General features: G+C 47.1%; 1 protein-coding gene across 1 annotated transcript in view; it reads left to right on the forward strand.

Moving 5' to 3' along the window:
- Window positions 1–1,433: 1,433 nt before the first annotated feature.
- LOC125941061 (uncharacterized) overlaps window positions 1,434–17,081 on the forward strand; it is a 53,019-nt gene continuing 37,371 nt past the window's right edge. Inside the window, exons 1-2 of the mRNA XM_049657982.1 lie at window positions 1,434–1,440; window positions 2,823–2,983. Coding sequence (XP_049513939.1) covers window positions 1,434–1,440; window positions 2,823–2,983 — 168 coding nt within the window. The remainder of the gene's footprint in view (window positions 1,441–2,822; window positions 2,984–17,081) is intronic.

A 17,081-nucleotide genomic window follows, 5' to 3' on the forward strand; every position in this document is an offset into this window, starting at 1 on the left:
TAACCTAATTTTTAGAAATACGCAATAATTTCAAGAGGCTACAAGAAAGCGTCATCAAACAAACAAACGCAAACAAACAATTGATCAGTAGCAGAGCATTGCAGTGCGTAATTATGTTACAAAGCACGCACTTTCAAGCTAGTTCAGAAAGCGAGCATCGTTTAGTGGTAGTGTTCCTGGCAGTCCTCAGCTTGGGTGGTTTGGTATTCCACAATTCCGCTCCAGAAAATCGAGCCGCTCGTCAGAAGCATCGCTATTAGTAAACGGAATGAGCTCGCGAAGAACTGTGCACTTGTACTCGTACATGCGCCGTTATTCCATTTGGCTCCAATAACAATCAATCGCATAAATGAGCACATTTTTGCAATCCCCCTCGGGTCTCACAAGAAGTGGGTTCGCCTGGGCCAGTATGGGAGGTGCCTAATAAAGACGAGAGCTAACGGCACAAGAAAGTAAGGAATGAACTACGAAGAGCTTTTCGAGTTCTACCGTAAAAACCGGACTATAGGTCGAACCGGAATATAGTTCGACCCCCCAGCTAACCAATTCTAAAAATTAAAAAAAACTCTTTTTCAATGGCAAAAGTACCGAAAGACACCCTTACCTTTAAACAAATGCGACTCAGCCGGTTGCACAATGGTGACAGTATTTATTTAAATGCTGCTCCGTGCCGTGATGATAAGGTGCTGACAAACACGCGGGTCGATGGTCGCACGATACGAAGCCCACGGCAACCTGGCGGGTTGCCGAGGGCTTCCGCGTACTCAATCGCCTTTTTCTTGAAGGCGACGGTGAATTGCCGTCGGCTTCCACTCATTTTTAAACAAAATGGGAAAAAGCAGCCTAAATGCGATGGCGAAGGCGGCTGTTTACTTCATCTGCCCATTGTTGCAAGACTTCCGTAGTTTTTCCGCCAATGTCCGGTATATAAGACGAGGGTCGACTTTTCGCAATGGTTTTATGAAAAAAAGTTCGACCTATATTCCGGTTTTTACGGTAATAAACTTTGTGGGATATGCGAAAGGAAGTCGTATGAGCGGAGCTCTGGGGAGTAATATTCTACTCGTTCCCCGTCTTCGCTATCTTTCGGGCCTGTGCGTCGGTTCTACTACACTCGAAGGTGTCACAGAATGTTTAGTCTAACCCGTACAGTGCGAAACAGTCCAGGACTTACTAGGCACAATATTGAGCCAACTAATGCGGCGATGTTTGGCATTATGAGTGAAAGTGGATTTTTAAGTTCTTACTGTTAATCTGGACGATCCAAACGAAGCTTTCATCATCTTTTGAAAAAAAAAAAGGGAATTACCATGGCCAATAGGAAAGGATCCCGCGCTCACAATACTTAATTCATCTGTTTGTATGGTCATGATTTCTTTGAATAAGAGCTCTGTCATCTTCAGCCCTTCGAATTCAGATGAGGAGCACTTTCCATGGAAGGTACATTTTAAAAAGGCGTGTTCTAAAGCACTTTAGAATCCATGAAGACAAGTGCTGTGTCCCAACACCAAAGTGGTGGTATAAGTGGCTACAGCCGCTGCGCGTGTTTAGATTGGTTGCTGGAAGCAATTGCTTAGAAAGGGGAGCAAATTACTGCACGAATTAAAAAAAATATTCTGCAAGTGGCGTATTGCAAATCACCGGGTAACATACCTGTACGAGCTCACGAACATAATTCACGTGACCTTCAGCCAATTGCTGTTATTATTGTAATGCCCAAGTGCTAAGCTTTCAATCGTAAGGAGCAGTTTGGAAGAAAGAAAGCTAAATAAACAACAGAAGCAATGAAACAAGCTCGAAAGCGTATACGCAGCGTATTATCCTTAGTCTACAAAAAGACAATATTCAACACGTATATAAAGTCCCCGAAGTATACGCGGAAATATATGAAAGCACTTAATAACTATCTGGGCCACCGTCATCTTACAAGCTAATTTTATCTAGACCATAGCATCGACCCAGACGATGAAAAGTACCCGTTAAGTGCGTTTCGAAAAGAGCGAGTTGATGTAAAAAATAACAATTCCTCATTAAAATGCCAACCTAACAAGCTATTACACCTCTAGCTGTGTTTATTTTATGGGATCAATATAAGACGGTGGTTCACTTCATTATGTGCATGAAGACGCTGCTTTCAACGTCTAACCGGTTAATAAAAGGAGTATTGGAAGGGTATTGGGGAAAGGTTTGGCATTCATAAGAAAGGACTAGGTAATCGGAATCGAGTTAACAAACAATTATGCATCTGAGCTATCTTGGGGTGAAAGATAGTTACTCATCCACAGTCCATTGCGAAATACAGTCGCTTATAATTCGTCTATCTTTACTACTTTCCTGTAGGAAGATGAAAGAATATATTTGGTGTGCTGTACGGAGCGTATAAAATTTATGTGCGGAGTGAGAGGGCTAAATATATGTGCAGATTTGGAGCTTGTGGGCTTAATTCAGCAGATTTTGTGAGATTTCGTGAGCCTCGAACTGCAAGCTTTAGTAGTGTCTCTAGGTTCAATGGTTCAGTTACACAGCTACTGCCCGCGCTCAGTTTTATTTATCATTGAAACCAATAGCAAATAAAATGTGCGTGCTTTAATGGCTCCTTTCTACGCGCTCGTGTAAGAGAACCAATGGGGACTTGCTGATAATAATTATCTCAGATATCAATAGCTATTGAAAGGGACTTATGACTGCGGTATTAGTTTGTAATGTGAGAGTCGCAAATAATTCATCTTAGCTTAGATAGTACTCACTTCAACATGAAATTCATCATGTGCAAGAAGTGTCTAGCTCAAATATTCGCATCCTTTCGACATTTGATGGCGCAGGTGTTTTGGTTCATCTGAAAGTGGCCAATTGTTCCCTGGGAGAGGCGTTCGCAACTGCCGCCGCAGTCAACTTGCTCTATGACAAGCGATTGCGGGAGCTCGACGTTGAGGACAACGAGTTCCCCGTCAGCGCACTGTACAGCATGATAGGCGCCCTGGAGGTAAGTTGCAGTAATTAGGATTCTTTCGGCGAGCCGGCTTTGGCAAGTACTAAATGGAGTACGAGTACGTTTATCTAGGTCAATTACTCACAGGGGACCCTGATCACGAGAAAGAAATTTAAGGAAGAATAAAATTGGGTTGGAGTGCACATGGCAGGCATTGCCAAATCCTGACTGGGAGCTTACCACTGTCGTTGAAAAGAAAAGTATACAATCATTGCATTCTACCGGTGCTAACATATGGGGCAGAAACTTGGAGGTTAACAAAGAAGCTCGAGAACAAGTTAAGGACCGCACAAAGAACGATGGAACGAAAAATCTTAGGACTAACGTTAAGAGACAGAAAGAGAGCGGTGTGGATCACAGAACAAACGGGGATAGCCGATATTCTAGTTGACATTAAGCGGAAGAAATGGAGCTGGGCATGCCATGTAATGCGTAGGATGGATAACCGGTGACCATTAAGGTTACAGAATGGATACCAAGAGAAGGGAAGCGCCGTCGAGGTCGGCAGAAAACCAGATGGGATGATGAAGTTAGGAAATTTGCAGGCGCAAGTTGGAATAAGCTAGCGCAAGACAGGGGTAATTGCAGATCGCAGGGAGAGGCCTTCGTCCTGCAGTGGACAAAAAATAGACTGATGATGATGATGATGATGAAATGCACAAGACCAAGCCAGGCCAGTTGCAAAAAAATTCCTTCGGCTAAATTTGTTTTAAATGAGTAGTATATATTGTTGAAGTGTCTTGGCAAAGCTGCAGGGCTGGCGTTTGTCTAATTTGCTTAACAGCTTTTATATAGCATCCAATGAGGAGACACAGCCACCTGGCGGTTAGCGGATATTACGGAAATGCCAGCACGCCGTGGCTGCCACTTCTAGTCTCGGAGTTTGTGGTGCCCACGCATTACTATAGTTCTCAGCGTTCCATGTTCTGCACCGTTTCCTTCAAGTAGCAATGGCAGCGTCTCACTGCAGTTGGCCTTTAGGTATCTTGAAAGCTAAAACTGCAAAATAATCAGCTTATTGTTAAATAAGTGTTAGTACTCACGTGTACATGACCTCTTCAACAAAACCGCTGTCTTCATTGCAATCAAATTCCACACAAAAACGCTGTGAACTCAGTTTGATGCCGCGTTAGCGCACAATACTTGCGTATTTTCATATTGCAAGCGAGATTTGTAATTGCCTCTGAGCATCGTGAGCCATGAGCAACGACGCTCATAGCTCGCGAGGTAGCCTGCGAAAGTAGGCTACATGACAGCGTGGCTCCATTCCTCTGAACGCGCGTGCCGTTCGTGACTAGGAAGTACCGGGCTCACAGCGTTAAAGAAAGGAAATGCGGACAAGACAGATGACGATCATTGTTTGGGGACAAGGTACCACCAGGGTCCTTCAATGCTTTCTTCTGGTCATGAAACTCCCGCCGAAGTTTCATATAGGGACAAAAGCTGCCACCAGAGGCGCCGCCGTGAGTAGAAGGGCACCCATCTGCCGCGCTTGGAAGGCCAGTCGCGCGTTGGCGTGGATGTTTGCCATGAAAGCACCTCGCCCACATTTTTATTTCACTATGTCTGCTAACTGAACGTAGCAGTGCTTACTATTGACCGAATAAGATAGCATGCGAGTTGTTTATTACTTCAAGTCATTGATTGTTAGCAATGGTTCACCCAAGGCTGTCCCTCATTCCCTCATGTGTTGGAAGTTCGCTTGTGCTCGTACCTATACCTACGTTTCTTGATTCCTGGGTAGGTGATTAAAATCGTGCTTAAATTATGCAGTGCGCCATGACTAAGCCTAGCTGACCCACAAATTAACGTTGCTTGCCCAAGAAGTTATGATGCGCCCTACTGCGCGCTGGCGGTCCGCAGCTCGGATTCTCCTGTTAATTGCCTGTTTATTCTGTGGCATCGCGAAGCTGCCAATGGGAATTTCGCGCGTAGAACAGGCACGCTTGAATAAAGTCATCTTGGCACTAATTGAAGCAGCAGCTGTGAACTGCGCATGCTAGATATAGGCGATATGTGTGGTTGTTAAGCGCAAGTTCTTGCATTTACGCATACAAATTTAAACATGATCTGTTGAAACCTGCGTGAGTGTATTTTTTTAATCCATTCACATTTAATGTCGAAGTGACCATCAGTTCAAGGTTGGCGTTTTACTTAGTCGCCCGAAAACACCATCCGAGTTTTTTTTAAATAAAAATACCAGCGCAGATTGAAACCAGCTCGGAGCTTCCATCGTCAGCAGGTCATTCAAGACTACATTTACGGATCAAACTGAATAACTGTATTATTTTTCTGCATGTTTCGCTTGTTTGTCTTTATACTCAGTTTCCTTCATCCAACTAGAGCCAATTTTTTGTATTAATTTTTTCTGCCTAACAGAAAACAAGATTGCGTAGGTCTTGTGGATAGCATTTTGACTTATGCTAACCACGCTACTCTTGCAGGACAGTGTATACTTTGCAACAGGGCGGAATGGAGGGCATAGTATATGATTATTAAGGAGTAATTACTAGCAAGCGTCAATAATGCAAAAGTGCCGCAAGCACTTGTGCACATATGATTGCAATTAAGATTGCGTTTGATAGACTGGAAGAAAAGTTGGTGGATCTCTATCCACCAACTTTTGAGACAAAACACCTGGAAAAATTATTTGTCACTGCTTTCCTCTCTCCTGTGGCTGGACAGGATGAACGAGCACCAGCACGAAATAGCCTGTTCCTTTCGCATGTAAAAAATGCAAACGACACTTAATAAAAAAAAAGTGCACACATTCAGCCGTAGTGCTGACAAAACGTGCTGCGCAGCCAACACTGGCCGAGTAAGTACGGTCGTTCAACAGGATGTCTTCAACAATGTTCATGTAGACATTGGCACAGGCTATATTGTCCACGGTGCACACTTCTAGGTGCTCGTCCACAATTTCCAGAAGGCAAAGCAGCTGGTCTGATGGCACTTGAAAAATCCCCTAGTCTTTATTTCGGTCAGTGCACTTGGCTCTCGGGAGGTGCTCCTCAGTGTTTAGATGCAGTCCTTGCAGCTTATTTTAGCAAACTTTCATACAATCTAGCCACCAAGGTAGTCCAAAATGCAGTCCTTCGTTGACTCCGGACGATAGATATCTTGCATGCACTCAGCCCGCTCCGGTAGTCATCATCATCATCATCAGCCTATATTTTTATGTCCACTGCAGGACGAAGGCCTCTCCCTGCGATCTCCAATTACCCCTGTCTTGTGCTAGCGTATTCCAACTTGCGCCTGCAAATTTCCTAACTTCATCATCCCATCTGGTTTTCTGCCGACCTCGACTGCGCTTCCCTTCTCTTGGTATCCATTCTGTAACCCTAATGGTCCACCGGTTATCCATCCTACGCATTACATGGCCTGCCCAGCTCCATTTCTTCCGCTTAATGTCAACTAGAATGTCGGCTATCCCCGTTTGTTCTCTGATCCACACCGCTCTCTTCCTGTCTCTTAACGTTAGACCTAAGATTTTTCGTTCCATCGTTCTTTGTGCGGTCCTTAACTTGTTCTCGAGCTTCTTTGTTAACCTCCAAATTTCTGCCCCATATGTTAGCACCGGTAGAATGCAATGATTGTGCACTTTTCTTTTCAACGACAGTGGTAAGCTCCCAGTCAGGATTTGGTTATGCCTGCCGTATGCACTCCAACCCAATTTTATTCTTCTGTAAATTTCTTTCGCGTGGTCAGGGTTCCCTGTGAGTAGGTCAGGGTCCCCTGAGAGGTCAGGGTCCCCTGTGAGGGTCCCCTGTGAGTAAGGCTCCGGTAGTATGTCGTTCAAAAGAAGGAATTTCGTAATGAGAGTAATGCCAGTTTGCCTGCGTAGTGAGCAAGAAGCATACTCGAAAGGCGGGTACCAGACTAACCGTGAATTTCTTCTTCGGCTGCATCGGTGACGTCGGCAGATGCGACGGCCGCCTCTTCGGCTTCAGCGCAGTTTGATGATACCGCTCGCCGCCTTTTTGCAGGTGGGCGCCGTGTCCTTGCATGCGAACGTTCTTTGGGCTTAGACAATATACACAGGTACTCCTTAGAAAATCTTCGGAATGGCGTCTTCTACCAGTTTGGGTCGATCGCGTGGCAGTGACACAACGTTTCCATTCACTGCACACACGTCTGCACGAATAATGTCTCCGGCATGAAAATGTTTCTCGCACACGCGAAAATACTCCGATTCAAACGAGAACCCGGCAGTCTCTTGTCGCGGGATTGCTCGCTTCCACTTGTCGCGTAGTTCCAGGTTCGCTGGTAAACAGAATAAGGTTACTTTTTCGTCGACGCCCTTGTATCCGGAGCGGCAGCCTGGCACACAGCAAGTCTTAGGCATCACTGCTATGGTGAATTACGAAGTGTCGATGTCACTACATGGACAGACACGTTCAGACGAAACAAAAAACAACCACTCACAACAGTACGCCGCACCGACACTCCGCTTTCCGGCGGCAGCGGCCGCCTTCCCCGTCGCCATTCTAGCGACGCCAGCGCCGCGGCGCCGCAACTGCGGGCGCTATATGAAGCTCTCCCATAGCATTACGCGGGAGTTTCATGACCAGGAGAAAACTATTGAAGGACTCTGGTACCACTCAAAGGGTGTAAAGATTTTTTTTAGAGTGTAGTGCAGGTAGCAATAAAATCGGCTACCGTGAGCGGCCTGTTCACTGCAATGGCGGCGAGGATGTGTTGTTTGCGTAAGCCACGCAGCAGATAGTCGATCTTTTGGGCATCGGAGAGCTGGACAGGGCAACGCTCAATAACTCAACTTGGGAAAGGCATACTGGTGCAAGCTTTCGGATGGTGTCTGGGATATATACTTTCATAACCTGCTCTTACCACTGGATGAGGAACAATTCCGTGCAAAAAGTATCCATGAGAGCCGCGATCCACGTGGCTCAAGTTGTGTACTAGTTCCTGAACGCGAGATGCCAGTTTCGCGCAGTACCTTTCAGCTTGCTAGCAGCTATCAGGCATGTAGTGGCATCGTCCGCCAGAGCAAGCTGCTGCAATCGTCGCACGTCATCAAGCCATACATTAACATTGTGGCTGTGTTAGCCGTCAAACTGCGGTATGGAAGATGACAAATCCGGTAGTGTAGTCACCGTTGTTGCAGGGCGAGGTAGCTTCTGAAACAGCAAGGAAATACTCTGTCCCGTTGGTGCACCGGTCGAAGCGGACGCGTTGGATTCCGCTGTAGGGGGTCATCTCACGCTGCTGCCGAATGTCGGTTTCCACTCGCTGAATTAGGTACTCTTTCGAACCGAAGGTGTCCAGCTGAAGACGTGAGAATTCTTCCCGTATAAGGTCGATGCCGGTGCGCGACATGGTCACTGGATCGAGATGCTCCCATACGATTCCAGGCATCTTATTTCGCAGAGCCGGCGGCACGCAGCCGTTAACTGACGAAAAACAGCTCGCTTTCCTTGAGCTTGAGAAAATTCACTACCGCTGGAAGGATTGAACGGGGCAATGATGGTGGTCTTGCCCTACATATAAGCGCTTCCGCAGGCATGCGCACGCAGGCGTCCAGGATGAAGCGAGTGAACGGCGGGAACCGCTTCGGCGAGGAAGGAGACAATGGCAGAAAGACTAGAGAAGGCTCTGGTTACCGGTTCGATGGCATACTCGCGTAGCAGAGTGGCTGGGCAGAGGCTCGGGCGTCGACTGCACCAAATGCGAGGGCGGGACGTGAAGGCTAGGAACGTCAGCGTGGCATGGCAACTCAAGGCGAAATAACTTCTTGAACAGAACACGTTTATTACATCGCTCAACCGAAACGTGACCGACCCCCCGGCGGCGGGAATAAGAGAAAGAGCGAGCGTAAGAGCCCGGGCCTCGCTTGTGCCTAGTGTCGTGTAGGCGTAAAGGAGGCGCAGGAGGTGGCGCTAGCAATCAGTTACGCTAATAAGGGCACCCACATATGCGGGCGCTCACAATGCATACGGCTTACAGTTTAGACTGCAGAAAGTGTTCGCGATTGCACTGACAATAAGCTACTCTTAGGTGCTTCCAAAACTATGGTATCTGTTTACATGCGAAAAACACACCATCTGCAATTTTCGCACACGTTGCAACGCTACAATGCCCATCGTGCGTGAAATGAAATATCTTGGTGTGTACTTCTACCAAAAGCTATGCTTCTCCTCACAAGTTAGACGCGCGAAACAACTCTTGGCTTTGTTTCTCGGATATCGCATGACCCAGTACTCTGCAGACTTTCTGAAATTCTATTCAACTGTGCGCCTTCCAGTACTAGAGTATGCCTGCCTAGTTTAAGACGGACCTTGCAAATCAAATTCTAACCGAAATAAAGGCTCCCAGAATAAATTTGTCTGTTTTTGAGCACTCCCTTGACCGTTCTGGAAACCATGGTCCAGCCCTCTTCGATGTACTTAACTCTCACCTCTAAAATTAAAACGTATTAGAGAGAGAGAGAGAGAGAGAGAGAGAATGCACAGAAAGGCAGGGAGGTTAAACAGATGTAGTTCCGGTTGGCTGCCCTGCACGGGGGGAAGGATTAGGAGCACAAAAATAGAGTAGAAAGGGCGACAGAAAGCAAGAGACACGAGCACAAACAAACCGCGCACACTATAGAGCGATAGGGGGCGGCGTTCTTAAAGTCTATCATGAAAGCCCGTAGACCGCAGGAACCTGAGTAACTCGAGTAAGGCTTTCAGCGCGGATGTTCTTTCAGAGCACTGACCTAAAGCTTTCAGTTCTGTTAGTGGACGGTTGTATAATTGGTCCAGCACTCTGCACAACACTTGTCTTTCGGCATTATATCTCGGGCAGACAGAGATAATGTGTTCGAGCGTCTCATCGCTGTTGCACATGTCGCACGTGGGGCTGTGGGCCATTCCAATAAGAAAAGCATATGAGTTTGTAAATGCAACGCCTAGCCACAGACGGTACAGCATGGTCTGTTCACGTCTTGGTAATCCAGGCGGTAGATGCATCCGTATATCCGGAGACAACGAACGCAAACGACACATGGTGAAAGTGTTCGAGTCCCACAGGGGCAAAGCACATTCACGGGACATCAATCGCAGCCCAGCCGCAGCGTCTGTTCGCGAAAGTGGAATCTAGACACATTGACCATTTTAATGTGCAGACCGGGCAGCTTCGTCGGTTCGTGACACTGTTCCCGGCCCAAAGCTTTTTGATCATGCACAAATTTAGGTGCCGCAAAACTACGCTAGGCACCATTCGACATTTTCTGCACAGCCTTTGTTGCCGTAGTCACTGTCTTATGGCTTGACCTAAAAAAATATGAAAGCTATGTAATACGCATTCAGCCTATAGTTACATAATTCAGAATTCGTTAACTGTGTTCTCGGCATGCTGGCCTGGCCAGCACGCACCGCTATGGAGTCTGAAGAATCTACATCTTCGACGGCCGCCACCTCGGCACTGGCGAAATGTGGCTGTCCACGCCACTACAACGCCGACTAAGTAAGGGAGCGGAAGAACGCAGCAAAAGAGGCAGGCAGCGAAATCCACGATCAACTCTCCCAGTACATGGCGGCTGCAACGAGCATTACCGGAAATATGACTCGCAGCGCAAAAATCGAAGGACCGCTATGCGGCGTACAACTCAACATTAATGCTTTCGCATTTACAACTCGTAAAAAGTGATTAAGTGTCCTTGAGTTATTATTATTATTATTATTATTTGTACTAGTATAGTAGTAAAATAGTATTCAGAACGATAATATCCTTACTACAAACAAAGACGTTCTGCAATTAAGCGTACGTCATTTAGTGCCAGCAACAGCATAATAGCGCATATTGGATCATGAATATCGATGGTTTAGCATGCAGCCTAACACTGTTAGCATTGACTGCCGCCACCTGACCCTACTGATCGTTTGCCGAGTTGGCTGTGCGGTCAGTGCGCGATAACGAATCACATTGAGAGAGAACGCCCCGGAAGCTTTTTTGATGCAAGTGTTGGTATGTACAAGTAGTCGGGCGCCAAATCGTACCGCGTGTAACTTGCGTTTTCGAGCGTACACACTTAAGGTTCGTTTTATACGGCATAATGCAAGTCCAAGCGTCAATGCACTTGCAGGTGAACAAGACGTTGGAAGCGCTTGTCGTCAACACGTCGGGCGCGCATCCCCAGGAGGAGGTCAACGTCCTATTCGACTTGATCCGGGAGATCGACGTGTTCTCGCGCCTAAAGTTCAACTGGATCCGTCCTCGTGCGTCGCACTTCGCGGCGGGCGTCCGTGCTTCCCAAGCGTCCACCATTTACGAGGACCTGGACGAGTTCGGAGTAGAGGACGCGACGGAGTTCCTGGACGCCCTTGCTTCCGCTCGCAGCGTTGGCCTGACCTGGCTTGAATGCACAACGCTTGCTGAGCGACGCGTGGTTCAAATGCTGACCGACACTCTCGCCAGGACCAAGCACCTGAGGAAAGTAGCGCTCATCTATCTCCCACTGCAGCGCTCGGGGCACGCTCCAACTTCACCGTTTAAATAAGTAAAGCGCAAATTAGGAATCACTCCAGATACTTCAGGAGCATTGAATGAATTGAGAAGTAAGGAGAACTAAGGAGAAGTAACCGAATTTAGACGGTTGTAGCGAAGTGACGCAGCAGTTAGTTTTCGGACGCATCAGCTCACCAGGGAGACGACGATCAAGGGGGATGAGCTCTGGCAGCGGCAGGTGCAGATCGGCAGGTACGACGACAACAAGAAGTAACATTTGAAGAGACTAGATTTATTTAACTTGGCATTAACTTGGTTCCTTAAAACTGTACACAAACATCTTATACATGAAACGATGTCATACCGATCGTCGACGGCCTGCCTGACCGGCCTGGTCTCCTGTGGTGAGGTGGCGCCGTGGGCTGCTGTGTTCTTGCTCTCTCCAAAATGACCCAAAACCCCTTCCTTAAGTGTGTTTCCACAGCATCCACGGGGCACGCGGACCCGTGGGAGACGCAAGCCTCTATTCGTCAATCAGGCAAGCCGTCGTGCTCCAATAGGGGCCAGAGTTTTGGGGACCACGCAGACATGGTCGCAACAATAGACCGTGAACAACTAAATTGGCATGACCTTTCCCCCCCCCCCCCCCCCCCCAGTGCAGCCGCGCGCGGAGCGACCGCGCTTTACACGTGCACACACTCGTTCAAACCCGTTTCGGTATTCCTCAAGGTCGGGCGCGGCATACGTTCTTCGCGACACGGTTATGAAAAGTAAATGAAACAAAGGAGGAAGTGAAGCCATTTAAAGCAAAGAGGAATCGAACTTTTTCCTAATTAAAATGAAGACACAATTTGATTAAAAATATAAAATCGAAGAAAGTGCCAGATACCGCTCTGCGTGTCGCATGGGATACTTCACAAATCATATTTATGGTTGAGCATGAGACACTGTTAGCTGGTCCTATGATTTCTTGGCTTCATTGTCTGTTGACTTGGTTTGGTTGTAATTTCGCCTGCTAATAGCGACATGATTTTTTTACTAGGGCCTCGGCAATTTGAACAGTACGAAAGCCGAAAAGCATGAATATATATTATGTATGCGCACCAGATTTATATGTTGAATTCGCAAACCACGGTGACTGTGATAATACTTCAATGGATTTAACGTCAGGAATAAGCGCAGCGCTTGTGAGACGCCTTAGCAAAAGGCAATGAATTTCGGCTGGTCAATCTTGTGATTCCAGCGTTCCTGCATTGTGCCCACATAAACATACAACTGCCGCTACTGAAAATCACATCGGTCTCCTCGTTCTCCACAGCCGAAAGATACAATTTCACGGATTTATATCACACCTGTATACTGTGACGGCTGCAGCGTGCTGTGTTGTGAAACTTCTAATCCGGGACAGCAGTAAAACGTGGGTGTGGGATATACGGTATAAGAAGCCTGCATGGCTCAATATCAGCTCTCTGGCCTATATACGTATGCCCATTCCAAGACCTATCGCAGGGCTCTCGAAAAAACATTGCCGTGCACGTTGAGATTCGTAATTTTCCTAATTTTGCCCCTGTAAATCTGATTCTATGCTGCCCTCTGTCTCATTTGTTTTCTAGTGGAAACCATTTTAGGCAAGCGACCACATTTTATCTTTTGTGTACTACGCGACCTACTCAGATTTTGTTTTTCGCGTCACACATCACTGCCTGCGCTATTCGTGACTGTACGTTTCTCATTTCGTGAACTATAAGGCGGTCATGTTCCGCTCTATCAGTTATTACGCCATTCTATTCCTTTAGTTTTTCTTGTAATACTCTATTTAAGCATACGTACTTCTAATACATATCTGGAAGGTAACTATTTGACAGTATTTTCTGAATCATTGTGGAAGTGATTTAGTGTTTGCGAACTTGTCTTTAATTCCTTAGATTCATTTGTTAGATTCATTTTCGGCGAAATTCTCTATGATCATTGTCACAGCGTGCAAGCCGTGCCAACAAAACAAACCTGGCAAACGAAGTTAATCTCCCTTCCCCCATCGTATTATGAGCGCGCCCTCCGCCACCATTCATCGTTTGAAGCCTAAAAAGGAACCGAGTTCACCACAGAGCATGCATCGCAATAAATCTCGCTTGTAATGCAGAAACGTTCTATAACCAACATAACCAACCGGCGCTCGTGCAGTGGCTAAAGCACTGCACAGCAAAGCTGAAGTTCGCGGCCTTGATCCGGGCCGTGGTAAACGCATTTCTATGAGGCACGTTGAAGAGCCGATGGGGTCAAAATGTTTTCCCGAGTCACTATAGCGTGCCTCTTAACCATAATGCGCTTTTGGCACGTACATAACAGGAGTAGCGCTGCTTTGCAGGAGTAGCGCTGCTTTGCGAACACAGTGTGCTGTTTGTTGGAGGAACTCCTTCCCCATCTCGGCATTATGGAGAACAGGGTGAGCGTGGTCCGCGTAAGAGCACCGATGAACTGGAGTACAGTGGAGAAGGCGTTGGAGCTCCGCCGGTTGGTTGGAGGAGGACGAATGAGTAGGGTAGACAGAGCCTTAGTAGAAGTGTGCAAATATTCGAATCTCTCGAATAAGGATTTGAATACTGTCCTCTTTGGTTCAGTCTTTGAATCGATTAGTCAGTATTTGTAAATACGAATATTTTTCTAATAATTCAGGATCAAATCTGCGCAGTCAAACGTAAACCGAATTATTCCACCGTTGATTCGGTTCACTTCGGCCACTACGCCATTCATATTGACGCGATAGCGTTAAGGGCCCCGTGTCGCCGGCGTCCCATGAGCGAAAATTCCCATATATATTTAGGTATGTGTATATGCCACGCCTTGCTATGACATGTGGTATATGGTGGTTATATTGCCACACCATTCGATCACTAAAATTGATCATGCCTTGTCTTACATTCTTGGCAAAGATATTCGGAATTTTTAGAATGACAGCGCACAAACAAATGTCATGAAACAAAGCACCGACAGCGCATGTCTTTAAGTTAAATGTTCTCAAAGTGAAATATTAAAAGTAAGAAGCAATAAGAGGAACCTGAAAATGGTGTAATTTTTTTGGCACGGCTGCACATCTCCGGGATCGGACCGCGCAAGAGGCCGCGTTTCTACCAGAAAGCTCGCCGTCGTGCACCTCCGGCGTTTCCCGGTAAACATTGCGGTTACATAACTGCAGTTGCCGGAAGCAAAAAAATCAGTCGTGGATCTTTGTATGCTATCGAGTTCCACTCTTTAAGGCGAAGTTTAAGTGCCATCGATTGGTTCTAACGCAACGCCAGGGCTGCGTGTAACTATGCGCCGATGGTGCTTTGAGCGCTGCGTCGCACCACAAGAAAGATAGATCTGAACCAGAGGCTGCAGCAGCGTCAGAAGCAAAGCGACATAATCGCCTGAATGAAGCGTCCTAAGAACGTTCCGACACCAATGTTGGCAACCAATGCTGCCGTGCATGGAGGATGGAAAAATATAGGAGCGAGTATACCGCAACGCGATTATCGCCACTCTGGTGGCCCAGCACGTGGTGAAAACGTCAGAGCGCGGACGACAAGTCAGAGCGCGCGGTAGGTTTTAGTACTCCCAGCTGTTTCTTTTTTTTTTTGCGACATGCACTAGAAGCCATTTGAAACTCATCAAATTAAAGAAGCAAAACCGAGGAAAAGAAAACAAAACAAGCAAAAATCCTTTTCCTTCCTGCATGTGAGCAGTTGGCGGACGAGCGCGCACCGAATAAAAACTACCGGCGACCAAACGTCTCGGAATATCTCGATTCTCGGTGACCTTGACGCAAGAGGTCATGTGTTGGGCCACCACTGCTGGCTACACGAAGCTTGCGCTGGCCAAGGCTGGCTGCGTGACGTAAGGCTCCCTCCTATATTCCATCCTCCATGCTGCCGTGCGGCCGGTGCTGCGGCAGTTTGTCGTGCGGCCGAGACTCCCGAGCTGTGGGAGGTGCGCTTGCCTGGTCTTTGCGAAAGTTCAGAAGATCGCGTGAGGACGCCCCACGGTAGAAAAGCTATGGTGCCAGCCACCCAATGACAACTTGTGTGGCGCGCGTTCTCAAGTGGTACAATGCTTCCGCATACACCTTGCACGGTGCACCTTGAGATGAAACGAAACTATCTTTGCGAACCTTAACAACTTTCTTAATCTTGGCAGCGGGGTGAAGCAGCTGTCTTGCCAAATAGTCCACACTTTGTGACAGTTGTGACGTCAAGCCACTTGATCCGCTGCGGAGCGGCGTGGCAGCTGCGCTCGCTCAGAGCCTCGCCGTTTCGGTGCCACGTGACTAGGCGAGGGTTTAACGGCTGCTTCACGGGCGCTTGGTCGCTCGGTCTCGCCATAAATGGCACGCCGGCTTGGCCGTCTGTGCGTGTACTTCAGCGCAAGCGACAGTGTGAAACCAGTCATCCAGTAGATATAGCTACACAGCAGGCTTCGAAATCTTAAGCAAAGGCAAAGTTGGCTGCTGAAACACCGGAGCAAACGGAAGCCAGATTAGCACGTTACAGAGAAGCTTACCAAGCGAGGAAGCGTGCGTTCATGAAACGCTATGTGCATACTTTTTGAAAAACCAAGCCAAACAGACATTTTGCTTGTGACGCTCGTGATAACTAGGTTTACAAGAGTTAAAAGCTTTTCAGGGTCAATGACGTACATGTATGTCCTCCGCAAACGCCTTCAAAATGGCCAATGACGCACATGTACGTCATCACTTGTACATTTAAAAAGCGCGCCTCTTTCAATCATTTCTATCGCTTGGAATGTGCTGCCTCTCGACGGGAACACGTGGAATTTTTATTTGCGACAATCCCTCTGTTTTTTTTTCTTTTATGGCAACGGCGCGTCGGCTATCGCTCGTGCATCTGGGCGCGCGTGCGGCGGCGGCGGCAAGTCGATTTTCTCCTGCGGCGGCTCCAGCTTGTTGCACGTAAGGTCCCTGTATTTCTGATACAGGGACCTTAGTTTCACGCGCTACACTGATGGCTATCTGGTTTCAAATCTCTCAAAGGGTGACCGCTTGTTACTCGATCGTTTATCGCTCACCGCGGCGCGATAACACCTGTTCCCGGGCAGGTGCGTATATACACAAACGACGCTGCCGTTTTTGCGTTTCCTTTTTTGGAGACCACAAAAGCTCTATCGCACCTTGTTGGGGATAAGACGAAGGCTTCTCACTTGTTTCGGCTTCCGGACGTGCACACAACCATTTTTCAGTGCACTTATCTTCTTATTCATGAATAAACATTTTGTATTTCACAACACAAACGATTTTTTCGTCACTTTACGCTCACTCTAAAAAAATTACAATGATTGTGTTTTTCAATAGAGGTTCTTTCGAAGAATTTGACTCGGCAATAAAAAAAATCGCCCCTGGGGGGTCGCATTTGTTAAAAAAAATTTGCTGAGAAAACTTGCTGAGAAAATTTGGCTGAGAACCCTTTGAGGGTTCTCAATTTTTTATTGTGTTTATTCAATTCACACAGATACAGCTAGCCTACAGACATACCAGCCGAGCATGGGCTGAGAAGAGAAGCATTCAAAACTCTGGAATCCGTCCATCATCATCAGTCCGTCTAAGCTACGAAGCCATTCCGGTTCCTGTTGTTGTAGTTTATATACTTGAACCACC

Source organism: Dermacentor silvarum, chromosome 10 (genome assembly GCF_013339745.2).
Source record: "Dermacentor silvarum isolate Dsil-2018 chromosome 10, BIME_Dsil_1.4, whole genome shotgun sequence".
In the NCBI taxonomy this organism is placed as follows: domain Eukaryota; kingdom Metazoa; phylum Arthropoda; class Arachnida; order Ixodida; family Ixodidae; genus Dermacentor; species Dermacentor silvarum.